The sequence below is a fragment of the Cinclus cinclus genome, chromosome 17, assembly GCF_963662255.1.
Source record: "Cinclus cinclus chromosome 17, bCinCin1.1, whole genome shotgun sequence".
Classification (NCBI taxonomy): Eukaryota; Metazoa; Chordata; class Aves; order Passeriformes; family Cinclidae; genus Cinclus; species Cinclus cinclus.
Window position 1 is genome coordinate 8,789,347 of NC_085062.1, and position 26,896 is coordinate 8,816,242.

The following is a 26,896-nucleotide window of genomic DNA, read 5'->3' on the forward strand; positions in this document are numbered from 1 at the left end:
TTAAATAGGATGCAAAGTCTATGCTACTACAATCTGTTCCTGAAAAATACTTTGTTAGCAGTGCAAAATAGAAAATTTCGAATTGTTTTTGAAGCCAGATGAAAAATTTGTTCTTTGTAGTATCCTAGCGCAGTAACAAAAGGCCTTTTGGCTTGGTTCAGTCTCTGAGGCTGTATCTTGTGGCTGAGGTGAACAGATACCTTACCTCACACTTCTAACACTGCGGGAATCTGTTCAATGTTTTTGTATTTTACTTTTGGTTCTGTGGTGAATTTTATTTGCAAATAAGCTCTGTTACAACTGGCAACTTCATTGTGGCTCCTGGTTGTAGCTATTCCAAATGGAGGCTTCTTTGTAGAAGCCTCAGTGTGATATTTTCCCCATTGCTTCTGAGCCTTTCCCATTTGTATATTGGCAGGAGGCTGCTATTTTCTCTGTTTTCCCCTATCCTTCTTCATCTTAACTGTAAACAAGGGAAATTCTGCCTTGAATGGAACAGCTCACTAAGTACAGCTCATTTACCTCTCAGTGAGCTTCTAATTTGGCAATAAAATTGTCTTTTCCCCTTTTAATGTAGTTTTTTCACATTGCATACTTTTGGAGTAAGAGCCTTTGTAGCAGAAAATGTCCCAACTACTCAGACTGCTGGACCAGCTGGGGAAGAGTTAAGTTTTCTTGACAACAGTGGACTCCTCAGCAAACCTTCCCTGCCCTTGGCAAGGTGACTGGTGGGCAGTTTGTCCCGAGACAAAGAGAGTTGGTGCTTGCCCAAGGGAAACCTCTCTGGTTTGATTGAATTAGATTGATGAGATATTTGGAGTTAGTTTGCATTGATTTTCCCCAACTGCCATTCATATCTGGATGTTTTTTGTAACAACTGGTGCATCCTAAGTGTCCCTGCAGCCCCAGCAGGTAGATGGCATTCCCACGTGGTTTCCAGCAGCATGTGTGAGCCCAGGTGTGTTTTTCTTGCGCTGCCCTTGACCACGGTTGTTGTCAAGTCCCAGTGCTTGGTTCTGTGCCGGGCTGATCTTGTCCCACTGTGCTCCTCAGCTTCCCTGTCCTGTGGTGCCATACTGAGGTCTCTGCTGTTCCCTAAGAGCAGCCCCAGACACTCTGGTTTGTCAGTGATGTCCATCCACAGTCTCACAGCAGCCTCTGGCTCTGTACTGGGTGAGTTCAGAGTTAAAATGTTACAGGGGCAGTGGGTTTTGTTGTGCAGGATCAGCACCGTCATTCAGGTGTGCAAGGAGCTTGTCTGTGTAATGTTCAGTCCTGTTTAGTTTGAGCTTCAGACTGTTCCTTTAGCCATGCACAGCAGGACACTGATCTAGATGAAAAATTAAGTAGGTGGACTTTTTTTCTGAAGGCTGAATCTTGCAGTCAATGGCTGCTCTGCCTCCACAGGTGCTGTGGGGTTATGGCTTGTTCCAGTACTGCGGAGAAAATGTTTTCTGTGATCAGTAATTATTACCATTTTTTTCCCATCTCATGTTAAATAAATTTGAACCTGGTACTTCAAGGTGTTTTTATCTTTCAGATGTGACTTCTCAGTGGCAAAACACTGATGTTTTATTGTTGCCTCGTACAAACCATGATGTGCATCTCCTTTTTTCAGTTGCTGAAACATCTTTTTTTCTCCCTAGCTAAGGAACATGTAATATGCAGAAATTTCTTTTATATTTCCCTTGCAAGTTGGGAGTTGGACTGTAGAATGAGAGCAGTTGAGTGTAGAGGAGGTGAATCAAAGTTCGTGTTTGCTTCTCATGTTCCCTACTCCCAAGTGAAATAGGTGTTTCCTTGGAATAGACACTTCAGTGATGAAGATGTGCTTCCCCCTAACAACAGTCAGCATTGCCTGCCTGCTATGGTACCACATAGCTTTAATTTTCTAGTGTGTGCCCCTCGAGTGCTGAGTGGGTCAGGGTTGATGCCAGCAGAGGTGGCTGTGCTGCACCATCCCTGTGTGGTGGGCTGAGGGTGCCTGGGAGGCTGCGAGAGAATGAGACACTATTTTTTACCTTCCTCTGGAAAATCATTTTAGCCAGCGCTGCAAGTGCAGGCTTCTCCTGTGTAGTTGGTTTGTGACTGGACTTAACTGTGGCAGTGTATAAAAGATTTTGATATTCTGTGAAATACCATGTAGAATTTAAATTTGATACTATAATAATTGAGTCCCTGTGACACTGGTTTTTGTTTTAACTTCTTTGGGGTTGGCACTAATCTCTTTTTTTTTTTTTTTTCAAGATGCTGTGAGAAACATTTCATCCAAATGCCAAATAAATTGTGTTCTGTAAGAGAAATGTTGTGTTCCAATGTCTCCTGATTTCTGCAGATGTGGTTCCCCAGCGTTGTGAAGGAGGGGTTAAATCACTGTTCTGAGCTGTGATCTTGCAAAAAGATCAATATACGCATTTAACTTTGAGCAGGTAGTCTACCAGAGTTCGTGTGTGTACAGATTCCAGTGGGATTCATCTGTATTAGCGTAATTTCAGGAAAGTATTGGATTTATACCCAAGAAAGTTAAGTGCAGCATATTCTTGCTGTCCTCCCCAAACCCGTGGGAAGCTGCTGAGTCCAGGGGCAGGGGGTTCTGCAGAAAGGAGAGGCTGGTCCAGGCTGCTAGCTTTGTTTTTCCCCGATCCGGCGGGCTCGCAGTGTTTGCAGCGGGTGCTGGGGCCGTGCCGGAGGTGCGTTCGTTGCTGAAAGGCTCCGCTCCCCCGTGCCCGTGCCTGCAGAGGGCAGCTGAATGGGACCTGGACAGCCCCAGGTCGACTCCAGCCGGAGCTCTTGGAGGGGCTCAGGCTGGCCTGGAACCCGTGGGGCTCTGCTGGTGCTGGGAGATCCCGTGCAGGTACAACTCGCCCTTGTCTCCTGCCTTGCCTGGGGACCGGGACGGTTCCCGTAGGGAGCGGCACGGGGTGTCCGAAGCACAGCCGCGGCTCTCGGGGCTCCCCACCCTGACCGTGTCCAGAAGCAGATGTCTGTGTTGACCCTCGGGTGCTGGGGCAGGGAATTGCTGGGCAGCCTCCTGCTGTGAGCTCTTAGGAGCTTAAAATGTGTTTTTCTGAGAGGGCGATGAGCAGCTGTGCCCAGCACGGCGTGTTCGGGGCGCTCAGCGCTGGGAGAGCGCCAGGGCGGAGGAGCGGGTCAGACACGTGCCGGGGCCGAGGGCTGGCAGCGCCCCGGGGGTGCCAGGCCCTGGGGGGAGATGTCGCTGTCCCCGGCGGCGGTGGGAGCGTGGGATGAATGAAAGGGCTGTGCAGCGGCGTGTGGCCCGAGCGCATCTGCCGGACACACTGCCTCCTTTGTGCTGCGCTCCCTGCCCCGCTCTCGGCTTTCTTCCTGGGCTAGCACCAGCTTATCGTGGGGATCAAAGATCAGAGTATTTACTGCCTGTGAACTTTGCCTCTCTGGATACCCGCCTCTCTTCGAGCTCCCATCCATCTGTGATGTGAACCACACTCTGGAGGCTCAGGTCTTGGTCTTGTCACTGTCCCTGTTATCCCGGGTGCCCGGCCAGGCTCCTGGGTGGCAGTGCAGCATTTACCTCCAGGCGCTGCTGGCACCTGAGCTGTGCACTGGCACCGGGCTTGCTGAGAGCGCACGTGGTGGGGGTTCCCACCAGGGTGGCACTGTGTCCACGACCAATCGATGGATACAGCTTAAGTAGCTTTTTGTCTTTCAGTGGTATTGTTCCCTTTACCCTTGCCCTGGTGGCTCTTGCCCTTGGTGCTGTGACTGTGGGTGTCTGCGGGGACCTCGCCACACCCTGGCTCGGTGGCACTGATGGACGTGGTGTCACCCTATGAGGATGACACAAAGCGGCAGGTTCAGCTGTGAGCTCACCACCACTAGCAAGGCTGGCAATTTCAAGGCTTGATCTGGTTCCTATAGAAACTGGAGGTTGTTCCTGCCTGGCATGGGTGTCAGCAGGTAGCCATGCACCCTAGGGAGCAGTGCAGTGGGGATGGGTGGGAGCAGGGTATGGCATAGTGCTGTGGTGCTGCCACTGCCTTTCCACATGCCCTGTAGATGCCACTGCTTCCTCACTCTACTCCTGCTTCTTGACAGGGCTGTGCTGAGCCCCACACCCTGTTCTTGCTCCTCTTGCTAAAAATCACTAGAGAAGCCTGAAAATCAAAAAAAAAAGTATCCGTGGGGCAGTGAGTCTCATCTTCTGACCCCAAGAGTCTTGGGCTTCTCCTCCATTGCCTGGCAATATGGGCTGTCCTGCTGTGGTTGTATAGGAAGAGGGATCACTTGGTGGGCTCAGGTTTTCAAGGGAGGTCTTGACACCATGGGTGCCAGAACAGCTCCTGTCTTTCCCGGCAGCAGTCGGCAGGAGGCTGCAGAGCTGGTGCGACCCTCTGCCGCACCTGCCCGCCCTTTGCGGCTCTCTCCGGAAGGATGACCGCAGCCCTCTGCAGAATACCTCATCCCTGGAGCAGGGGCCAAGTGTCAGCACGGCACAGATCCAGCCCGGCCCAGGGAACACCTGCGCTGCCGCTCTCCTCTGTGCCCTGCACCGGGGCCCAAACGCATCTCAGTGCTGCCCAGGCACTGCCTGGGGCTGCTGCTACCTGGGGGGGAAGAAGGTGCCCCAGAGAATCCCTGCTGAGGATGAGCCCATTGTAGCACACGGCAGCCAAGCAGCTCTGCTGAGCCAGAACCCATCCCTGGCCAAGCTGGCAGCAGGAAGCTGCTTCCCGCTGCCCGCGCGCTGCTGCCGGGTTTGTTCATCCTGGCAGTGACTCGCCGGTGCTCCAGGCCAGGGCCAAGTGCCGGTGTGGGGAGCTGCGGACTGGGCCCCTTGGCCTCCTTTCCTCTGCTGTGTGAGGGTGGCACGGATATTTAAGGAGAAGGTAATAACACCTTGCTCCTGTGTTCTCACCCCCTTCACCTGCTGAGATCCTGGCTCCCGTGGGACCTGCTTGGACAGGTGCAATGGGATGGCATATGCTCACTCTCACTCAGGAGCTGAACAGCTGCCTCCACCAGCACGGGATGCCTGCAGTGGGCTCTGGCGATCCTCGGATGGGTGTGCAAAGCTTGTGCCCCAGCACTGCCCCCCTGCACTGGCCAGCCAATGCCCCGTGGCTGGGACAGCATGAGCCACGGCAGCCTTGTGCCTGCTCGGGAGGAAGGGCTGGATCCAGCACTGTGCAGGTCCTTGGTGACTGCAGGGACTGAGGGTCCCCTACGGCGTGGCTGTGGATGTCACCTGGGCCCCAAGGATGGAGCTTCCATCAGGTGCTTACTGGGCTTTGTCTGGAGAGGGGCCTGTGCTTGCAGGCATGAGTTTGGTTTGATCTGTGGGTCCCCATGGCACCATCTGCTCCTCATCAGGTAGGAAGCACCACGCTCAGACATGGGAGATGCAGGACCTGCTGCTGGCTGGGGACTTCCCAAAGCTGGGGGGAGAGTATGTCCCACAGCCTGTGTCTGCAAGGAATGGGGAGGGGGTGAGCCAAATCTGCTGTCCCCAGCCCGTTCCACCTCCTGGCAGGCCCCTGAAGTCCATCTGTAGTCCCACACACTGTGCGGGGGCGGGATAGGGCCCAGCGGGGATGCTGCCGACCTCCAGCTTTGGGGATGGAGAGCGGGATGGTACCGGGCAGGGAGCGGGGCGGGCAGCGCAGCACCCGTGGGCTCCGCCAGCCCCCGCTCCCCGCCTGTCCCTGTCTCCGCGGGCAGGGACCCGGCGGGCGCGGGGGGCTGGCCGGGGGCCGGGCTCTCCTCGCTCCCTCCTAGCAGCCGAGGAGTTAAAAACTCAGCCCGGGTGATGAATATGTAAGAGCAGAGCCCAGGCTGGAGCCGAGCATCTCCCGGGCTGCGGGCGCTTCCAGCGCTGCCGCCCGCCCCAGCTCAGCACCGGGCGCACTGCGGAGGGACGGGACGGGACGGGGAGGTGCAGGGGTCCCTCCGCTGCCCCCGCCACCATGGGCCCCACCGGGCTTGGCATAACTTTCCTGACACTGCCCCTCGTCGTGCGAGCGGCCGCGGGAGGTGAGCTGCGCCCTGGGCGGCGGGGCCGGGGGTCCCGCGGGGGGAGAGGACGGGGGCGCGGGGTTGGGGGGCTTGGGGGGCGCCGCTTATTCCATTCCTTTCCCACGTGTCGAGGGGTGATGCGGGATGAGGGGTTGGCAACAGGGATTGGGGGACCTAGTCTATCCCAGGAGCTCTCTCCTCCAGCACCCCCTCCCTGCTGCTGGATGGCCCTGAGCGCCGCTGGGCTCGGGAGGTCTCGGCCCTCCTGGGACTGTCTGTGCTGGCAGGAACTGGTGGGAACAGGGCCCCCTTGGGGCAGTGGGGTCTTGGGCTTCAGCCCATCCACCCCACAGACCTGCACCACCGGGAAGCAGCAATGAGGGCGAACGGGCACTGCCGTCCCGGGCGAGGCGCTGGGTGCTCACCTGTATCCTGGCCAGGCTGGGGGCGCCCGGCGCTACCTTGGCTCCTGCCGGAGGATGCTCGAGGGCTGGTGCAGAACTGAGGATTTCCCAGGAGTTCTGCTTGCCCTTGGACCCCAAGATCCCTGCTCTGTGGACCGTCGGAGTCCTGCCTGCAGTGTCCCGTTCCCAGTTCTCCTCTGGGGCTGGCGTCTCCTGTACCACTGTAGTGAGACTTTGGATGCAGAGCCGCAGACCGGGGCCTTGAGGCGCACAGGTGGAGGCCGGCAGGGCTGCCTTTGTCCGGCTGGTCCGAGCGGCTGTGGCTGGCACGATGGCGTGGCTGGGCTCGCCTGCACCCGGCCCGCTGGCACGGCCCCTCGGCCGTCAGCGGGGACCGTTCAGGTGGGCTGGGCCCGGGCAGCACCGGGTTGTTCTGTGCCTCCTGCCAGGAGCAGAACGGGGAGCTGACGAGGGAAGGGGTGCACTCCCCAGCTCCCCCTGCAGAGCTGATGGCCCTGGGCGGATGTGCAGCCAGCAGAGCAGGAGCAGGGCGCCAGCTTTCTCGGCATCCCCTCGGTGTCCCTGCACCTGCTGCGCCAGCGCAGCCCGTGGTACCCACAGCCACCCCAGCGCTGGTGGGAGCTCGGCAGCTCCGGCTGAAGTGCCATGAGTGACGGGACCAGCCAACACCCCCACAGCGTGGGCTCGGGCCTGCCCACCGCCCGCCTGCCGCAGCCCCCGGCAGCCAGCCCAGGGAGCCCGGGCACACGGGCAGCGCTGCCGCAGCTGCCCTCGGCTCCGGGGGCCGCTGCTGCGGGGTGAGGGACTGCCTTGGCTCCCCAGGATGGGTAAGGGGGCATGGCCCCACAAGAGTTGGGGAAGGAGCGCAGCGAGCAGTGAGGTTTGGCTGCCTTGGAGCAGCGATACTGAGGGAGGTTTCCCTGTGAAGCGTCTGGGGGAGGCAGAGAGGGTGCGAAAACACTAGTGCCAAAAATAACCGTGATGAACACAAGTGTTGGCGGGACCCCGGGCTGCACTGGGGGATGTCCTCATTGTCGGGGGGTTGGGCACGGCAGAAGGTGGGTTTGGGGAAGGGTACCTGTCTCCATCACCTGCCCTGAGCTCTTCTTTCTCCCGCAGGGCAGTGGTGCTACGACTCACAGGACCCCCAGTGCGGTGAGTGGTGCCAAGTGTGGGTGTGTTGGGGCTGTGCAGGGCTCAGACCCTCGTGTCTCCCCACAGTGCCCACCCTGGGCAGCATCAACAAGGCCCAGTAGGGACTGTGGCATGGAAAAGGGAGATTCCCTCCGTGTCACACAAATGTGGGAATGGTTAGAGGGGCTTCACTCTGGGGAGTGTTGCTGTAGAGACTTAACAAACATCTGGGCGTCTTGGAGGAACTCAGCCCCACCCCTCACCTCAGCCAGGTCCGGGTGCTCCTGGGGCAGAACCAGCTTTCTCCTTTCCACGTGAAACAGATTAAGTCCAGGTTTTAAAATCATCTGTTGGAAACCCAGTGTAGTGCAGGCAGCAAGGAGGACTGGGGGTCCAGGGACCCGACTGAGGAGGGACAGCTCCCTTAGAGCAGGCAGCAGCCCTGCCTGGATGGGGATGGAAGCATGGCTGGGGGCGCTTTGTCTCAAAACATACAAATACAAATTACAAATAGCTTGTAAAAGGTTAATTAAAGATCATCAAGCATTTAATCAGCTGTTACAGCCCAACTGTTTTATAGCTCTTGGGTTTACATGCCCTGTGGCTTGTGAGTGTGGATTGCTGGGCTCCGCTCATCCCTGTCGGAGCGAGGCTCGGTCTTACCCAGTTTAACGCTGCCGGGCTGGCAGCGAGGGCCGGTTTTGGCAGGGCAGAGGGGCCGGTGGGAAGCGGCTGGAGCAGCGTGGAGCCAGCTGTGTGCCCACAGCAGAGCCATGGAATGGCCCCTGATTGAAGGCACCTGGTAATTTGTGGGGCCACCCAGTTATCTGTGGGGCCACCCAGTTAAACCATGCCAGGAACCTGGTGGGATGGTGGTGCAGCTGGGCTGCAGCTCTCAGGGTTTCCAGGCAAAAAAGTTGCTGGAAGTAATGAGAGCAGAACATAAAGAGTAAGGGTTGAGCCCAGGGGGCAGGAGGTGGGATACAGTCCACAAGTGTCTGTGGTTTTGTCTGCCCTAGAGGAAGGTAAACGTCAGAGCTGAGCCATGGGGCACTGCCGGGGGAACAGTTCTCCAAACCCTGGCTGTAGGCGAAGGCAGCCCAGCCATGGTGTGTGTGAGAAGAGCTAACAGTGCCTGCTGGGATGTGCTGAGCTCCCCTGGGAATGGAGCAGCTCTGGGAGGACAGGGCTGGAAATACTGAGGGAGCCTCCTGTTCCCTGGCTGGGACTGAGCCTAGATACTGGCGGTGCCCAATGCTGACACCTCTGTCCTGGACTGCACTGGGAGGAGGAGTGGGGTGCTGTGGCAGCCACACTGGAGCGGTGAACAGCAGGATGGCTGGCTGATGGCTCTGGCTGATGGCTACAGCTGTGGGCTGCCACAAGTGTTGCAAGAAGAGATAATGCTGGGGCAATGGGGACAAGCCACATACATGGGTTGGTTGTGTGGCCTGGCCGTGGTGGCAGCCATGGGCTGCTCACAGCCCCCAGGCAACACTGTGGGTTTGCAGTGGGTCCAGTTGGCTGTCAGCTCTGCCGTGTCCTCACCCAGCTCCTGTCATGCTGAACCCCCCACCCCAGGAGCTGCTGATGGGCATCGTGTGGTCACTCTGAAGGCTGTGTAGCATTTGCCCCAGGATGAGTTGTGTGGCCAGGTTGCACTGTCACCTGTCAGAGCTGGGCAGAACCAGCACGAGTAGGTTAAACATTCTAAAACCTGGGAACAGGCAGAAGGGGCAGGGAGAAAAGCCTGCCCTTCACCAGCATCAATGTGGACGATGCTGCCAGGCTAAATATAGCCCCCTGCCCCTCGAGGAAATCCTGCTGAATTATGGATGAGGCTGCAATAAGCCCCTGCTCATCAATAGGAAGGAAACTTAGCCGGGCAGGAGAACAGCTCCCATGGGATAAGAGAGAGCATGGCCGGGCTGGCAGGGACAGCAGGACGGGTTGGGGACAGAGACACTGGCCTTGTGTCCCTCTCTGGGGGCAGCAGTGGTTTGGTGGCTGCCCGTGGTGCCCCTGCTCCTCCTCTGCAGGGCCCAGCCACTGGAAGGAGCTGAAAGCCACATGTGGTGGCGACAAGCAGTCCCCTGTGAACATCGACAGGCGCCGGCTGCAGCGGGATGGTGGCCTCGGGGACATCCTCTTCGAGGGTTATGACCAGGCTCCCCCTGGCAAGTGGAGGCTGACAAACAACGGGCACACAGGTGCGTGCTGAGGCTGGGCACCTTCCCCTGTCCCAGTTCCCCAGTCACCATCCTGACAGGGACTTGGCTCTGGCACCGCTCCCCAGTGCTGCAGGATCCCATGCACATTAATGTTAGTGCTGAGGTGAAGCTGGGGGAGAAGGAGCTGTGCCAGGGTTGTTCCCCATCCCAAGCCTCCCTCAGCCTGTCCTGCTGCCCTTGCAGTGATGCTGACCCTGGCGAGTGAGTCGGCCTCTGAGCACATCACCATCAGTGGCGGGGGCCTCCCTGGCAGGTACCGTGCGATCCAGCTCCACTTCCACTGGGGCAGCCTGGCCCGGAATGGTTCTGAGCACACTCTCGATGGGCGCCAGCTCCCCATGGAGGTGCGTGAGAAAAAGCCCCCATCACATTCTGGGTTGTCCAAACCCTTGGTGTGGTGGGAAGGGGTGATGCTGGGGCATCCCAGCCTGTCATGCAGCAGCTGACTGGGTTCTGTGACTCTGCATTGGTGGGTTCAACCATGCTCCTGCACAGGCACCTGGGTGGTGAAAAAGCAGCTGATGTGAGGTGTTTGAGGTGTTTCTTGACTATGCATGGGCCAAGCTTCTTCGTCCAAGGCACTCAGTGAGGCTTTTTGGGGGGCTCTGTGCCCTGGGACCACACACTGAGCTAGTAAATGCAAGTGAGAGCAAGCAGGAGCGTGCTGTGCCAAGCACATTGGGATCTTTCTGGATGAAAGAGGCTCTGCACCACTAAAATATTCATTATCTGCCAGAGGAAAGCAGAATTTATGTTCTGTGTCTGGCGAGCACCCCAGGACTGCTGGCCCCCTTTTGCACACCCTTCAAAGGATGCTTGCTTCTTTGGGTGCTTTGTTCCTCTGAGCCCCCACCCCACAGAAGTGCCAATAGAACCACAAGGGCTTTACTGGGAGAGGTTGACTTGAGTCTGGCCATCCTAAGCTGGCTAGAAGGATCCATAGTGGAATATCCTGCTGGCAGGGTGTTGGCTGGGGGCAGTTGTGCACACCTGATTCTGCTGTGCTTTCCTCAGATGCACATCGTCCACATGAATGCCAAGTACCAGACACTGGCAGAGGCCAAGGGGCACCCCAATGGGCTGGCTGTCCTCGGCTTCTTCTTCCAGGTGAGTCTGCAGGGGCCCCCTAGAAACTGGGTGCTGGTGGTGCAGCTGGGTGAGTGCTGTACAGGGTCCTGAGGGAGTGGGAAGGGGCAGGAAGGCTGGGTCAAGGCCTGGAGAGGCTGGGGAACCCACTGACTGTACAAGAGAGGGCTGGTTGGGAACCCTTCCCCACTGCTCTGCAACAGTGTGAGGCAGGGCTGGCTCTGCCTGTGGCTGCTTGGCATGGCTTCAGTCACTAATTCTCCCCATACACAGGTCTCTGAAACCACTAACACCAACTACAACACCATTGTGGCGGGGCTGAGGAATGTCTCCCACGCTGGTGAGCTCCCTCCTCATCGGGGCAGGGCAGGAAAACGGAGACCCTGCTGTGGGAGGGCAGGGATGAACCCCAGTGGGTTGGGTGGGGGAACCTGCCAGTCTCTGGGTTCATCTGCTGAGGGGAAATTGATGGGGGTGTCCCTGCTGTCCCCACCACATCCCTGGCAGGGGACAGGCTGAGTGCCCCTGTCTTGCCCCGCAGGGGACTCTGTGGATTTGGCCTCCACCTTCCGCCTGAGCACGCTGCTGCCACGTGCTGGCCGGCTCTCGGGCTACTACCGCTACCAGGGCTCCCTCACCACCCCCGACTGCAGCGAGGCCGTGGTCTGGACTGTTTTTGAGGAGCCAGTGGAGATTGGCCGGGAGCAGGTACTGGCATGTGCAGCCCCATGTGCCAGCACATGAAAGGCTGGATCCCCTCTCAGGGTGACCTCTCTCCTTCCTGACCCTTGAGCAAGAGCACAGGGAAAGTCATCTCTATAATGCTCCTGGCAACTTGGCAATTAATTAATTTTATGAAGGTTAAGTAATGGAGATGTGGCCACCTGCCAGTGGGGAGAAATCCCATCCATGCTGCTTTCCTGGCCAGCCTTGGCAGTCCGAAAGAGAAATGGGAGTGAGTCCATTGAAGCTCAGCAGAGGCTCCAAGGAGATGGATGGATGGATGGATGGATGGATGGATGGATGGATGGATGGATGGATGGATGGATGGAAGAAAGGAATTCTCCTTTGCTGATCAAGCATCTTAGCAGTTGTATTTTCTTGAGGGAGTAATGGACTAGCCACTCTCTGAGTGCTCACTGTTGGCACCAAAACACAATTAGCTCCTTTAAAACTCAAGACCTGATCCTTGTAAAGACCTGCCTCTGTGTTTACCTATGGGTCTGGCTTCAGGAGAGCAGTGGGGGGTGTTGGGAGGACACCTGCTGGTGTGGGGCCATGTCAAGGGGCCTGTGACACTGGCAGTGGGGCAGTACGAGGCGGGCTGACAGTGGGCAGGGGCTTGGGGTGCCTGGCAATGCAGCTGCCCACCCTCCCTCTCTCCCTGCACAGCTGAAGGCATTTGTCAGCACCCTCCACTTCCCACTCGAGGGATCTGTGCTCCTGAAAATGATCAACAACTTCCGTCCGCCGCAGCCCCTCCGCAGCAGGAAGATCTTTGCCTCCCGGGGGGCCACAGCCAGCACTGGGTCCCTGCACGGGGGCCACCACCAGCTCCTCTCACCCCTGCTCCTCCTGGCCCTGCTCAGCCTCTTCTCACCAGCCCTGTAGGTTCCGGCCCTGCTGCAGTGGAGATGGAGGCGATGCAGTTTGTTCATGGGAAATGGGAAACAACGAAAAACAAGCACATTGAAACCTTGGCTGGGTGAAGATTTTGTGAACCTGCATCTCTGCAGAGGTGAATCTCTGCAATCCTGGCGCTGCCCTGGGATGCTCCTGTAGGTGGGAAGTGGGAGCTGCTGGCAGGGGGATGCTGTACTGACTGGAATAAAGCCAAGGTCTTCATCACTGGGTTGCTGGCTCTGCGTCCCTTTGCTATCTGGGGCAGGTGGGGAGGGAGCTGGGGGTGGTGTCTGGGTGTTTTTCAGGGATATCCCCTGCGTGGTGGTGCAGGTGGGTAGGAAGGAGTCCAGTCACGGCCCTGGGTCAGGATCCGTGCAGGCTCTGTGCTGCGGACACTGCCCTGCTTTCCCCAGGGCTGGGGCTGGCTGTTGGAGGGATGGGGGTGTCCCTGGGAGCACAGCACCTGCAGTGCCCTTGTGCAGGACACTGGGATCTTTCCACGGAGCTCATTTTGTGCTGGCAGGAATAACTGCAGCTGCCGGCACTGCCGGGGCAGGGCCGTGTGATTGGGGTGGTTCATAATTAATGTGCTTGAGCTCCAGGCATGTTCCCATCTTCTCCTAAATTACAGGTGAAGAGCACAAGCCGTTATCTCGGAGAAGAGCGGAGCAGGCTGAGGTTTTTCATCATTTCTGGAGGGAACCACTGCCAGTGCCAGGGTCCAGCCCCCAGCCCCAGGGGTGGCCGCACAGCCCGTGGATGCCGAGGCTCCGGGGGGAAGCCCTCGCTGCAATAAGTTCTCCTTGGGTGGAGGGGCCCCGTCGCAGATCCCCGATGGCCACGCCGGGGGGATGTGGCTCTGTGATCCCCCCGGAGCTCAGAGCTGGAGCCGCGGGACACGGGGACACGGGGACAATCCGGACACGCGGGGGCGCCGCGGGCACGCGCACGGAGAGGCCCCGCAGCGGCTTGGCCGCCGCCAGGAGGCGCCCTCCGCCCGGCCGCGGGCACCCGCACGGCCCCGACACCGCCCCTGGGCCCCGTGGGCTCCTGTCCCCATCCCCGACACCGCCCCTGGGCCCCGTGGGCTCCTGTCCCCATCCCCGACACCGCCCCTGGGCCCCGTGGGCTCCTGTCCCCATCCCCTACACCGCCCCTGGGCCCCGTGGGCTCCTGTCCCCATCCCCTACACCGCCCCTGGGCCCCGTGGGCTCCTGTCCCCATCCCCTACACCGCCCCTGGGCCCCGTGTGCCTGTGCCTCATGTCCCGGTGTCCCCGTCTCTGCCGTTGCCACCTGCGTCAAGTGTCCATGTGCCTGTGTCTCTGTGTCCTGCCATTGCCACCTGTGTCCTGTCCCTGTTCTTCATGTCCTTGGGGTGCTTTCCTTTGTGTCCTTGGGCCCCTGTCCCCCGAGTCCTCTGCCCCATCCCTTTGTGTCCTCATTCACTTTCCCCCTCTGCCTCTATTCCATATATTCTTGTCCCCTGTGTCCTCACATCCGTGTCCCATGTTCTTCTGCTGCCGTCCCTTGTGACTTCATACAGCTGTTCCTTGTTTCTCCGTGTCCCCAGCCTGTGTCCCCTGTGCCAGTGGCTCCCATGGCCTCTTGCCTCCGTCCCCCATGTCTGGATGCCATTGTGCCCTGTCCCTTTATGTCCCTGGCCTCAGTGTTCCTATGCTCCCTCTGCCTTACTGTCCCCCCTGCTGTGCCCTCTCTTCCCCCCATGTCCCATCATGTCCCTCCCTGTGTTCTCTGCCCCTCCATGTTCCCATGTCCTCCATTCTGTCTGTTCCTTCATGTCCATCCATGTCCCACCATTGCCAGCTGCACTGCCCAGCTTCACACCCTCGTGCCAAAAGGCCACAGGGCAGCTGCCCCACAGACATGCCCAGGTCCAGCCCAGGGTGGGCCCAGCCCCAGCTGTGTGAGAACAGGGGGCCCAGTTGGCTGTGGTGAGTCCCAGATGGCTGCAACCCCCCAGTCCACTCCAGTAGCAGGCCAGGGTGTGAGGGGCACCCAGGCTGTGGAACTTGGTGCGTCCCCGTGGCGGGCACAGGCTGTGGCTCCCAAAGGCAATGGGGACCAAAAAGTTGGGCAGTAGCTCTGGGAGCTGGCACTCCACAGGGTCCCATCACCTGGGACCTACCCTGGCTGGCTGTGGTGTCTCCACCAGAAGAGAGTAGTGGCACAAGGCAGGGTCTGGCAGCAGAGATCCTTTGTACAGCTGGACACCAAAACCACCCCAAAGGCTCAGCACACACTGGGCAGCCCTGCTGGGACCCGAAATGTGGCGAGGTGCTTTGCCTCTGCTGGGAATGTTTGGCTGCCAGGGAAAGAATAGAGCAATGCCCCCCTCCCAAGAGCCATTGCTGAACTGGGGCCAAAACCCAGCTTTTCCCGCTTTTGCTCTGCCCGTGGCGTGGCCAGGCAGCCGTGCTCAGGGTGCCACGTGCTGGAAAGTTTGTGCCACCAGCAGAGCGTGGTGAGGCCAGGGCTATTCCTGGCTCCCAGCTGATGTTTGGCTGAAGCGGGCTCTTGGTTTTGGCGGGTTCTTGGTTTTGGCGGGCTGTAATTTTAGCAAGGGCTATTTCCAAGCTGTGGGGCTGTGGTCAAAACAGCTGTCTGTGAGTGTGCCTGGCTCAGCTAGGGGGCTGTGATGTGCATCAGCACCCCCTGTCCACAGCCAGCCTGGGGAGTCCAGCCAAAAGTGCCCAAAACATGGCAGAAATGTTTAAACCTGGTGGTTTTTCCTCTCAGTGGCTTCAGAGAAAGGAGAAAGGGCTGTAGCTCTGGTGTGGGGCCAGCAGCATGTGCACAGGGTGGGGAGCTGTTGGTGATGGTGTCACTGGCTGGGATAGGAGCCCAGAACCCTTATGGATGGAAAAGCTGTATAAGATCATACGACACTGCCAGGTCCAGCCATGGCCCTGAACATCACATGCAGGGTCCAGCCTCAGGCTGCGTCCAATGTTTTCCTCCACTTCCCCTTATGTTGTCTGCTCTGCCCACCCTGGCTGTGGAGAGGGAAAAAGGCAAATTTGACTAAAAGTCCTCCCTAACTAGGTGAACCTAATGCTTCTGCTCCCTCCTGAGGGGCTGGTAAGGACCCTGGCAGCCACCCCCATCACACCCCTCAGCCACTGCTGCCACCAGCTTGTTGTCAGCATGCCACCACTGCTTCCTACCTAGAAATTTCTTAAAATTAAACTAAATAGTCTCACCCAGGGAGTCATAACAAGGTCTGCAATTCAATGATCATGTTTCTCCAGACAGGGAGCACCAGCCCTGTGATCAAATCTTTCTCCATCAGCACACCTGACTTGGGATCAGCACCTGTTTACCTCAAATATGAGAGAAAACAAGGATCTCCGTCTTGTTGTTGTGGGAATTACATTTTACTACCACAATAAAATTGAAATAATAAATATTTTGAAGCAGCTGTAAGGTGTTTATTTTTGAGTCGGTTCAGCTTGTTTACAATCTGTTTACAGGCCCAGACACTTATCTTTGGGGCTGTTTACTGGGCTCTCCCTCTGGCTCTGGTGTGGTTTCATACACATCTAAATAACCCCCAGCAAGGGGGTACCTTCCTGCCAGCTGCGTGCCCTGGCAGTTGCTGTTTTGACACAGTTATGCAAATGATGGCTCTCGTCTTCACAAACGGGCTTGAATGCTCAGGTCATGTTTTCGACCACACCAGCCTGAAATATTTATTTATTAATTTAATTCTCTTTTAATTGCAGGGCAATAAACCTTGATGCTGTGCTCTCTGGCTGTCTCCAGCTGTGGCTTTGACCCAGGGCTGCCCAAGGGTGTTTGATAGTATTTTGTCATTAATGACTTGTATTTTATAATTTTTATATTGCATTTTATTAATTTATAACATGTATCTTATTAATTTATAACCTGTGTTTTATTTCCCAGACTTGGGGAAACCTGCCCCATATTTTGTGACCCTGGAGGCTGCCCCTGTGCCCTGCAACAGGTCGGGCTGAGGGATGACCCCAGAGAAGGGGCTGCCTTGGCAGCAGGCAGGGACTGATTACTTTAATTCAGTAAATGAGAGAGTAAATTCAGGGTGATCTGAAAGCAGGGCAGCAGCAGGAAGCTATTCAGGCTGGTCCCCTGTGGTGGTGGCACGGGGAGACAAGGCCACAATGTGAGCAGTGTCAGGGTCTTCCCTGGCCTCAAAGCCCACAGGTGAGGGGTCAGTGGTGGCCAGCCTGGGGGCCAGATGCACTGGGATCACTGGAGGGGGAGTGTGTCTGCATGTGTACAGCAGCTGGGACACCCCACACCAGGGCAAGGACCACCCTGTCAGGTGAGACCCCACTGAGTGCCCTGTCAGGGACCCTCCAGGGGATAGGAGGGGTGCCCCTGGCCTGGAGACACATACCCTGCTATGGCACAGTCTTGGCACAGTCTTGACACAACCTTGGCACCAGCCCCCAGTGGGTCCCTGGTGCAGCACCACCCACCCTGCCAATTTGGGGCAGCGTCATGCCGCACCAAGACCTTTCCCCCACAGGGTGATGACCCCCAGGGTGACAGCCCAGTGAGGCAGGGACACAGAGCTGGCCACCATCTCAGGGCTGAGCCGACTCAGGCTCGGCTGTGTGGTGCTCACTTGTCTTCACACGTCAGCACCCACTGGAGACAGTTTCGTTTCCTTTTTTTGGGGCACCCTTTTGAATTTCTGATTGGGGACTGTAGTGGGTGAGGTTAAATTTAGCCAGGGGGTGCCCCACTGCCACACAGCTGCGCGGTGGGGCTGGCTGGGGGAAAACAGGGGGCCAGTGCTGGCGTGGCACAATCTGGGCTCCGCACAGCCTTTCCCCAAGTCCTTCAGAGAAGAGGGCTGTGTGAGCAGAGGGTATGTCAGGATGGGGTGCAGGAACCTGCAGCAGTTTCCAGGTGCTCGGGGGCTGCATGGCAGAGGCTGTGGGTGTCTCTCAGGCTTGTTCAGCTTGGCACAGCTGTAGCACCAAAGCGAGGGGACTTGTGCCATCCTCCCACTGCTGTCCCGGTGCGTCTGGCTCTGCCCCACTCCCCCAGCATGGGCTGGGGCTATTCTGGGGCCCCGCTCTTGCTTTCGAGTTTCAGCCCTGCTGCCTCCAGGAACGCGGCTGTTTGTGTGGCTGCAGCTGCGCTGGGGCAGGCGGGACTCATCCCCTCCTCTCCCGCTGTGCCACACCACCCGTGTCTCTCCAGACGCGGTGTTTCATCAGCTCCAGGTGCACTCTGTCCGCTCCTGCCACGTCCCCACAAGAAGAGACCTGAGATGTTGGGGCTCGCTTGGCCTCAGGAAATCACCCACTGATGTGCAATAAAAAAAGCAGGTCAGGCCTGTTTTTTGGGGCACAAATGTGGCCAGAGGGGGTCGTTAGGGAGGGGACCCAGGGAGAGGTCAGGGACCAGAGCAGAGCTTTGTGCTCGAGGTTTATGGCAGTGGTGTGGGAGGAAGGGTTGCAAGAGCTCCCGTGGTCCCACACTCCTTTGCCTACAGTCCTGCATCCCTCACTCTGTTCTCAGCTGTGGGACCCCTCCAAGCCCAAGGTGTCCAAACCCCCAGGGTTTATCAAATGGCCCCTGAAAGCCTTGTTAAGCCCTCACTTGGGAGCCTCAGCCTGGGAGAACAGTTCTCACCAAGTCCCAACTCTTCATGGGATCCACTGCCTCTCTTTGCAGCTAATTAAAGCTTTCCTGAAGCATCTCATTTGCTAAATTAGATCCCCCTCATTTTAAAATTACTGGCAAGCTGGGAAAATGAGAAAATAAATGACTGTTAAAATTGCAATGCAGGAGCCGGCAGAGTGAGAGCAGGAGCTGCAGCTGGGCAGGGGAGGGAGGTTTCAGTTCTGTTCAGCACATTTGCTCACCAGACACCCCCAGTGAGGGTGGTGCAGGAGTGGATCCAGATTTCTCTTCCCTGGCTCTGTTTCCCTCCCTGCCAGGGGATGGATCAGGCCCTGCATCCCTCTGTAATTCCCAGCTGAGGCTCTCTGGCCCAGTTGAAGGCTTGTTGAGGGTAAAACTCTGTTTGGGAATTTGCCAAGTTGCAGGCAGTGGGGGAGGAGGATGGGAGCCCTGGAGGGGCCAGGGCTACTGATCTATAATTAATCAGGCTTTTTTCTTGACAGTTGTTGCTTGTGGAAAAGATTTAGCAAAATCTTTTAATCAATAATTAGTGAGGTTTCCTGCCTCCTAAGTCAGAGATGTGTCTGTGCTCAGCCCACACAGATCTGAGATGAAGTGAGACCCCAGCTCATGCCCCAAATTGAGCCCATGAAAGCTGGGGCTAGTGTCCTGTGGCCATGGAATGGGCTTTACTCAGGAAATGTCAAGATGAATCTTAGGACCTGGAGAAAGCATTGCCCTGCCACCCTCCTCAAGTGCCCTTCCCCAGAAATGTGGCATTTCTCAGAGTAAAACCTGGCAGCACAGCTGGGATGGGGGCTCCTGTGTTACCTGTCATTCACTGCAGCCTCAACCTAAGGTGATTCAACAGTTGCTGGAATTGGTAATTTTTGAGACTTGATCTCTGCAGTGGAAAAGATGTGAACATCCTTCCTGGCAGCAGGTCTCTGGCTGGGGCATTTCTGGCTGGCAGAGTCCCAGGCAGCAGCTCTCCTGGCAGCACCACAAGGCTGGGCATGAGATGCCAAAGGCAGCCAGGAAATAACCTTGCTTGAGCAAGGAAGGGGATCGGTGGCAGTGTGGAGGAGCTGCTGCCTTCTCTGGGCTCATGTTCCCCAGCAGAGAGCTGGAATGGATGGATACATGCATGGATGTGGCCATACTGCAGGGACCCCAGCCTTCAGGACCACCTGCCATAGCCCAGTAGCCCCCAGGAGCCAGCCCTGCACCTCTGCCACAGTGGGCTCTCTGCTCAGAAACTCTGTTAAAGAAGCTTACCTTGAAACACAGTGGGACAGATCTCTCCATCATCTGCCCTTCCTTTTTTTCCCTGGCTCCTGTGCAGACTGAGCATCCTGCTGCTGGCTCCTTCCTTGAGGGCAGCAGCACCTCAGGGGTCTGGCCTGCGCCTGGGTTTGATCTCTAGCGATGGGATTTGGGATTTCCTGGGAAAACCATGAGCTTGTCACCCCACACATGGGAAGGGACATTGTGACTGACCCCCTGAGCAGGGTGATGAGAAGGGCGGTTTGCCCCATACATGGCGCTGTTCCATGGCAAAGCCTCCTCTGCCCAGCTGAGGAGAAGGATAAAGCAGGATTAAAGCCAATAAAGTTGTTTTGGAGCATGAGGTGCCTTTTGGCAGCTCAGCGGGGGTCGGGACCTGCTGCCAGCTCCCCGACAGAAAGCAGGATGGAAGGGGCACTGTGTTCTCCTCTCAATACAGGCTGGGGAATGAGGGAATTGACAACAGTCCTGCTGGAAAGGATTTGAGGAAAATAACCCGGCAATGTGCACCTGCTGCCCAAGAAGCCAGACATATCCTGGGCTGCATCAAAAGCAGTGAGGGCAGTGGTTTGTGGGAGGGGATTCTCCCCACGTACTCTGCTCTGGTGAGGCCCCACCTGCAGTGCTGTGTCCAGCTCTGGATCCCACAACATTAAAAGACATGGACCTATTTGGGTTAGTCTAGAGGAGACCACAAAGATCTCAGAGCACTGGAGCACCTCTGCTATGAGGAAAAGATGGGAGAGTTGGGGCTGTTCAGCCTAGAGAGGAGAAGGCTCTGGCAAGACCTTATAGCAGCCTTTCAGTACTTGAAGGGGGCTTTTAGGAAAGATGAAGACAAAGTTTTTAGCAGGCCCTGATGCAATAGGACAAGAGAGAATGTTTCTTAACTAAAGAAGGGTCAATTTAAGCTAGATAAACTCAAGAAATTTTTGACTGTGAGAGTGGTGAGGTATTGAAACAAGTAGCTGAGGGAAGCTGCAGATGTCCCATCCCTAGAAAGATTCAAGGTCAGGCTGAAAGGGGCTCTGAGGAACCTGATCAGGTTGATGTCCCAGTTCATTCCAGGGAGCTTGGACTGGATGGCTTTTAAATGTCCCTTCCAACCCAACCCGTTCTAGGGTTCTATGATTCTGTGTCCCCAGAAGACATTTGCAGGGACATGTGGTGACCCAAATCCTGGTGGAGCAAGGCACTCCATTGGCACAGCCTTGGGAAGGGGGATGTGATGGGGCATCCCCCCTTTCCCAAGAGACTGGTGAGGGACCTGTCCCCCAGAACTGCATACAGCGTGGCTGGGTGCTTCCAGCCCCTGTCCCTGGTGTAGCTCCTGGCTGCCCTGATGGGGTGACAACAGCAGAGCACTGGTGTTTTCAGTTTAGCCATGGCTCTCAGTCCTTCCTTGGGCAGGCCTGCAGGGAAACTTCCCCAGGGCTGTGCTGGGGATGGAGATGGGGCATATGGCATGCAGGTGTCCAGGTTGTCATGGCACAGGGTGTGATGGACAAGTCGGTGCTTGTGCTTAACTGGCAGCTGCACTGGGACCCCCATTCTGGGAAGCACAGGGGTGACAGAGAAAGGGGGACAGAGCCAGACCTGGTGGCAAAGGGACATGGCTGACCATGCCTCCACCACAGGCCACATGTGCCTGCAAGGCACCTGGCACACAGAGGGCAATGAGCAAGGGTCGAGGATGGCACAGATGGCACAGCCAGAGCCATGTATTCAATGAGTGCATGGGGGCTTAGTGCAGGCTGTGCCCCAGGCTGCTCATTCCCTGGTCTTGGCAATGCCAGGGGCTTTCACTGGGGTCCTCAGGGTTGAACAAAATCTTCACGGAGCCCCTGCAATATGAGTGTGTGTGTGTACACATACGGGTGTTCCCATCCCACCCTCCATACTGGTGCCACCGAGCTGATGCCAGGCAGGGTGTGGGAAGCGAGCTCATTGGAAGGACACAGAGACAGGGATGCTGAGCCAGCGCTAGTTCAGTGTCGGTGTTTATTTGTGTGACACTCAGAGTGGGGGGACAGGAGCAGGGGATGGGCAGACGTGGGCAGAGACACCTGCGGCAGGGAGAGCCGCTGTTCCCAGAAGTGGGGAGGAGGGAGGGAGCCAGCAGAGGGCCAGCGGGGAGGGTTAGAAGCACTCGGATCTGTTCACGGTCTTCTCCACATTTCCAGCCTCGTGCCTGACCTTGCACGAGACAGAATTGTAATTCTGCCATTTGCTGGCATCCAGTGACAGGTAACTGCTGGCCATGTAGTGGTTGTTGCTCTGCCGCTGGGACTGGCTGGTCTCCACACCAGAGGTGATGGTGTTGCCATCAGCCACCCATTCCACTGTCACACGGCTCGGGTAGAAGTTCTCCATCAGACACACCAGGGTGGCTTTCCCTGTCTCCACCTCCTTGGCAGATGGTGCGAAGAGATGGACGGTGGGAGCGACCAGGGGTTGGCCTGCGAGGAACAAGAGTGGTGCGGGGTCAGAGAGAGCCCTGTCCCCACCACAGCCCCTGCCTGCCCTGCTGGCACTACCCAGAAACTCCTCACTTTCCCCACAGCCAAAAGCTTATCACTCTTAACTGTAATGTATTTAAATTTGGGATATATATATATATATATATATATATATATATATATATATGTATATACATATACACATATCTATAGTGCATATATGTATGTGTAATACACATATACATATACATGTATATGTATATATGTATATATGTTTTATATACACTATATGTACATATATGTATTACATATGATATTTACTGCTTATATATATAATATATCTATAAAGTGTGCAATATACGCACATATGTAGTCCATGTCATATGGATAGATGTGTAATTCTATAAAATGCATTTAACATTAATATTTATGCATTTCTGTATAAATTTTGTATATTTCAATATATATTTCTTATATGTATCTAAAAATATGCATTATATATATATATATATCTTTAATGACATCTTAATTTCTTTGCCATAAAGCCATTTCTTTCCTTTTACAAGGCAAATTTTTTTAAAAAAACCCTAAAATTTCACAGATAAACCATCCTGTTTTCTGGCCAGTTCTGTTTTCAGACGTTTTCTTGTCTCTGAAAAACTACCAGTAAAAATCACCCAAAGGAAGATTGAAAAAAGATGTTTGGTCTTTCTGGTGTGGTTCTTCTGCCTCCTCCAATGTTCAGTGCTTCTATTTCTATCTTCACCTCTATTTCTATCTCTATCTCCATTTGAAGACTGGGATGACTCCACCACTAAATACTTTTTGATGAAGAAATGGTCAAAGAACATTTTTCTTGATCTTAGCCCTGAGTAATTTGGTTCAAATTGGGATTTTTCACCCAATTCTTTTAAAAATTGCAGACAAAAGACAGACAAATGACATTTCCGGCAGCATTTTCAGCACAATAATCTCCATTTTTGACATGTCTTACCTGGACAATGGACTTTTTATGGTACCCCTGGAATCTTTTGTCTAAGATTCCAGGGACATACTGTTTTAACACGAAGTTGGGATGACTGTGGGCTGCTCACAGCTGAGGACAGGCTGTCCTTTCACAGCACCTGCACCCTTGGCCATGCATGGGACCCCACAGAAGAGCCCCTGCCCCTCACCAGGGCTGACAGACAGTCCTCAGGACTAAGAGTTGAGGACTTAGACTTTACACTGACAAATTTCTTTGACAAAGACAAAAATCACCTCTTTTAGAGGCCTAAATCTAAGTTTCCTTCTCCTTGAGACCTCAGACACATTTCCTGGACAAATTTTAAGACTTTTCGATGAAGAAAATACGCCCTGTTTCTCCGTGGCACGCACAGAGTCATCAGAGTCCGCAGGGATGGGACAGAGTCCCCAGTGCTGGGCTCAGTGCCTGACCCCAAATGGGCGGCAGACCCCAGCCCGGCGCCAAGTCCAAGAAAAAACCCCAAATCACCAAAAATCGACAAAATGTCAAAATTCCGCGGCGGGAAAGGAAAGACCGAGGGGAAGTCGGCGACTCACCTTTCACGGTCAACGTGGTCCCGGCCCCGAATACACCACACAGTGACACAGGGCCATACAAAAAACTCCTGCCTCATGGCAGAGCAGTCCTGGACCCCATGGATGTGGGAAGATGGAGAGGATGGTCTGGAAATATCCCAATGGATGCAGCGGGATGAAGGCGATGGGATGGAGATGCTCCAATGGACACAGCAGGATGAAGGTATGGGCACAATCATACCTGTGGAGTATTGGTCCTGGTTGGGCTCTTTCAGTGCAGCTCCTACCACCAGCAATGGAGATAATAGCTGAAGGTCTTTGCAGGCAACTTATTTTCATTAATATTTACCCTAAAAATATAAAAAGACAAGAGGTGGAGATGCCTATATAGAGCTGTGATAGCCAAGGAAGGGGTGAGCCGGAATGGGTTTCAGCTAAAACCAATGAACTTCAAATTTCCCCGTAAAGACTTGGCGGCTTCTTTGAAAAGTATTTTCCCAGTGTGGTGCCAATCCCACAGATTGGCAGATTCAGTGCTCAGTTTGGACCACTGAATGCCAACAGCACCAACATAAATTGAACCCATAGATTTTCAAATGATGTGGTTTGTGCAAGTAGTTATAGAAGGAGGCAGAGTCAGTGAACTTCCTGAGTCACAGGAACTATATAAATAGTTCACTATAAAACAGGTAACACTTCGAAGATTTTGTAGTTGGAGACACTTTCTCTTTCAGAGGTTTGCTTTGCCTTTGGAAATGTTTATGCTTCTGTTCAAAGTCTGAAACTATCCCAAAAAAGAAAAAAGATCACTGAAATTGTCTATGCAAAGCATTAAGCTGAAGCCACTACCCTCTATTGTGGATTATTATTTTCTGAGCATTTCTCAGGCTTCAATGGGGTTTCAGATTCATTTTATGGGAGGGCAAAAGAGGGGAACAATGTTCAGCTCTTCAGTCCTGTCTTTTCCTTGAAGAGAGGCTTGGAGGAGGACAGAGGCAGTGCTGGATGCAGGAGGGTGTTGCTAAAGTAGCTTTTGGCATTGCCACTGGAGCAGGAGACCTTGAAAGTCCCTCTCATGTTGGCAGACACCTTGGACAGCTGACTCAGAGATGCTGCCTGGACCAGGGAATGTGGAGAGGGAGAGGGGAGGAGTGTCAGTCTGTGCCCCAGGACAGCCCTCTCTGACCTGCAGGACAGGGCTCCTGTACCAAGAAGTCCTGATGGAACAGAGGGATCAGTGCCTCAGACAGAGCCCAAGGCCTGAGCCCAAGGCCAGGGCCCCATGAAGAGAGCAGGCGGAGCAAGAGGACGTGGCTGGCAGCAGAATGAGGTGGTGGGGCTGATGACACGGCAATGGCAGGCACTGCACAGCCCCAGGGTCACCTCGTGCCCAGCATGGGGCAAGCAAGGGGCCATTCACAGCCAATGGCCTCTTGAAGGGGGCACATGAAGCTGCATCAAGCCCACAGCCCCACTCAGCCCTGAGAGAGAGGGCAGAGAATCTCCATTTTTAACTCCCCTGTTTCCAGAGGGCTGTGCCTCTGTGGTGATGGTCCAGAGGCTCCTGGCACAGCTGGGCTGGGAGGCATCAGCAGGGCCCTGGGTACCAGCCAGGGAGATCAGGAATAGCTTGGCTCTGGAGAACAGGCAGGCACACTGGACAGGTTTCCTAGAGAGCTGGATGATATCCCAGGCTGCAAGTGTTATACAGGCACTTGGACAATGCCCTACATTTTTATCATCCCTGAATTGGCCACACAGTTAGACTCTGTGATCATTGAAGGCGTCTTCCACCTGAAATGGTCAGTTCAGGTCAATCCTATCTGCTCTCATCCACAAATGACAAAGAAAGGGCTGTAGGGATGGAGATGTGTCACTGGGAACAGCCACATTCATCACAGGGCAGAAAAAGGCAGGGTGGTGTCAGGGAGCTGCCCCACCAAACAGGGACAGCAGAGACCCCTAACAGGCCCTTGCCACAGCAGGAAGACGTTGTATCCCTTCCTCATTGCTCCGTTTCACCATGGTAACATCATCACTGCCGTTTTGGTAATTACCACATTAACAGACAGCCTTGTCCTGGACTTGGACCCCAGAGATGGTTACTGTGCTCATGGAGCCAGACTGGGGTCTAGAAAATGGCAAACAGATATCTGGTGGTTCCAAGTCATCATAGTAGATCCCAGTGACAGAGGCACAGTCAGGAAACTTGGGCTGGTACCAGTTGCAACTGCTGCCAACCCCAGATCAGATGACTTTGATGGTTTGTCCCACAACACTGAGTAGACCCTGACAGAGCACTGGCTGGACCAGGGAACATGGGGAGGGAGAGGAGGGATCAAAAAATATGAGGGTCAGCCAGTGACCTGGAGCATGGCTGTCTCTGGTCAAGGGAACAGTTAAAGGACAAATCTGCCTGCAGGCACATACATGGGACACTCTGGGTCATGGCAGCATTGCTGGGAGATCACAACTTCCTCAAATGACAGGGCGCAGTCTTGGGGCTCCAAGGGTAAGCTGAGGCAGGAGGTTTTTGTACCACTTCCTCAGCTTCTCTGTGTCACAGTGCAGCAGCACTGCTGCTGTCAGCACCACCACAGAAATAGACAGCCTCGTCCTCGGCTTGGACCCCAGTGATGGTTAACGTGGCCGTGGAGCCGGATTTGGATCCGGAGAATCGCGAAGGGATGCCCGAGGGTCTCTTGTCATTGTAGTAGATCACAGTGACAGGGCCACTGCCAGGGACCTTCTGCTGGTACCAGCCACAGCTGTAGCTGCTACCGGAGCAGGTGATCCTGACCGTGTCCCCCACGTTGGCTGACACCTCGGATGGCTGCTGAGTCACCGCTGCCTGGACCAGGGAACCTGGAGAGGGAGAGAAGAGAGGGGAGAAGACAGGGATCAGTCAGTGTCCCAGGGGCACAGACCTGCCTGGGCAGCAGGACAGGGCCCCTGTGCCCAAAGGCCCTGTCCAGGCACGGCAAGTCTGGCCATGGCACCTGTGCTGTGGGCGAGCACCACGAAGAGAAGAGGGGCCCAGGCCATGGTTCAATCCCACCAGCTCAGCGTCCCCAGGATGATGGGGCTGTGCCGTGGACCCTGACTCCCTTTTAAGCCCCCGCCCGCCCAGGACACGTCCCCTCCATGCAAATCCGACCTTGCGGTCACAGCCGGATCCTGCCCGCGCCTCTCTCCGCACATCCCTCCCTGCTCCACAACCAGCTCCACCACCCCAGATGCAGCAGGGCTTGTCCCCAGACACAAAGCAGAGACACCTCCCAGCTCTGAGCCTCAAAACCACCAGCATTGACCCCCCTGTCCCTGTACCAAGCCAAGTGACTGCAGTGCCTAAGGAGAAGGGAGAGCTGGGTGCTGTGGCAAGGGCATACAGGAGCACCCGCAGCTCCCAGTGATGGGACTGGAATGAAACCAAGCTCCACCATTCTCCAACTCATTTTCAGCGTTTTTCCTTCCCACGG

The 26,896-nt window shown here is 55.6% G+C and overlaps 2 protein-coding genes across 2 annotated transcripts; one reads left to right on the forward strand and one right to left on the reverse strand.

The window, feature by feature from the left end:
* The first annotated feature begins 5,942 nt into the window (after window positions 1-5,942).
* LOC134051121 (carbonic anhydrase 15-like) lies at window positions 5,943-12,478 on the forward strand. The gene is made up of 8 exons (XM_062504672.1): window positions 5,943-6,009; window positions 7,536-7,571; window positions 9,590-9,760; window positions 9,965-10,125; window positions 10,796-10,888; window positions 11,141-11,207; window positions 11,409-11,575; window positions 12,260-12,478. The coding sequence occupies exons 1-8, from the start codon at window positions 5,943-5,945 to the stop codon at window positions 12,476-12,478; spliced, it is 981 nt and encodes a 326-aa protein (XP_062360656.1).
* Window positions 12,479-21,394: 8,916 nt separating this feature from the next.
* LOC134050834 (immunoglobulin lambda-1 light chain-like) lies at window positions 21,395-26,469 on the reverse strand. The gene is made up of 4 exons (XM_062504221.1): window positions 26,417-26,469; window positions 25,995-26,282; window positions 23,439-23,480; window positions 21,395-21,875 (listed from the first exon to the last, which is right to left on the reverse strand). Exons 1-4 carry the CDS (start codon window positions 26,460-26,462, stop codon window positions 21,556-21,558), a joined length of 696 nt encoding a protein of 231 aa, XP_062360205.1. The 5' UTR covers window positions 26,463-26,469; the 3' UTR covers window positions 21,395-21,555.
* Window positions 26,470-26,896: the final 427 nt, after the last annotated feature.

What these genes read in the sequence shown, in the direction of transcription:
- LOC134051121 (XM_062504672.1), top strand. Translation starts at nt 5,943, where the DNA reads ATGGGCCCCACCGGGCTTGGCATAACTTTCCTGACACTGCCCCTCGTC. An exon ending in GACAAACAACGGGCACACAG is followed by an intron (nt 9,761 to 9,964) that starts GTGCGTGCTGAG and finishes CTGCCCTTGCAG; the next exon opens with TGATGCTGACCCTGGCGAGT. An exon ending in TCCTCGGCTTCTTCTTCCAG is followed by an intron (nt 10,889 to 11,140) that starts GTGAGTCTGCAG and finishes CCCCATACACAG; the next exon opens with GTCTCTGAAACCACTAACAC.
- LOC134050834 (XM_062504221.1), bottom strand. Translation starts at nt 26,462, where the DNA reads ATGGCCTGGGCCCCTCTTCTCTTCGTGGTGCTCGCCCACAGCACAG. An exon ending in TGGTGGTGCTGACAGCAGCA is followed by an intron (nt 23,481 to 25,994) that starts GTGCTGCTGCAC and finishes GCCCTGTGTCAC; the next exon opens with TGTGTGGTGTATTCGGGGCC. An exon ending in GACCACGTTGACCGTGAAAG is followed by an intron (nt 21,876 to 23,438) that starts GTGAGTCGCCGA and finishes TGTTCCTCGCAG; the next exon opens with GCCAACCCCTGGTCGCTCCC.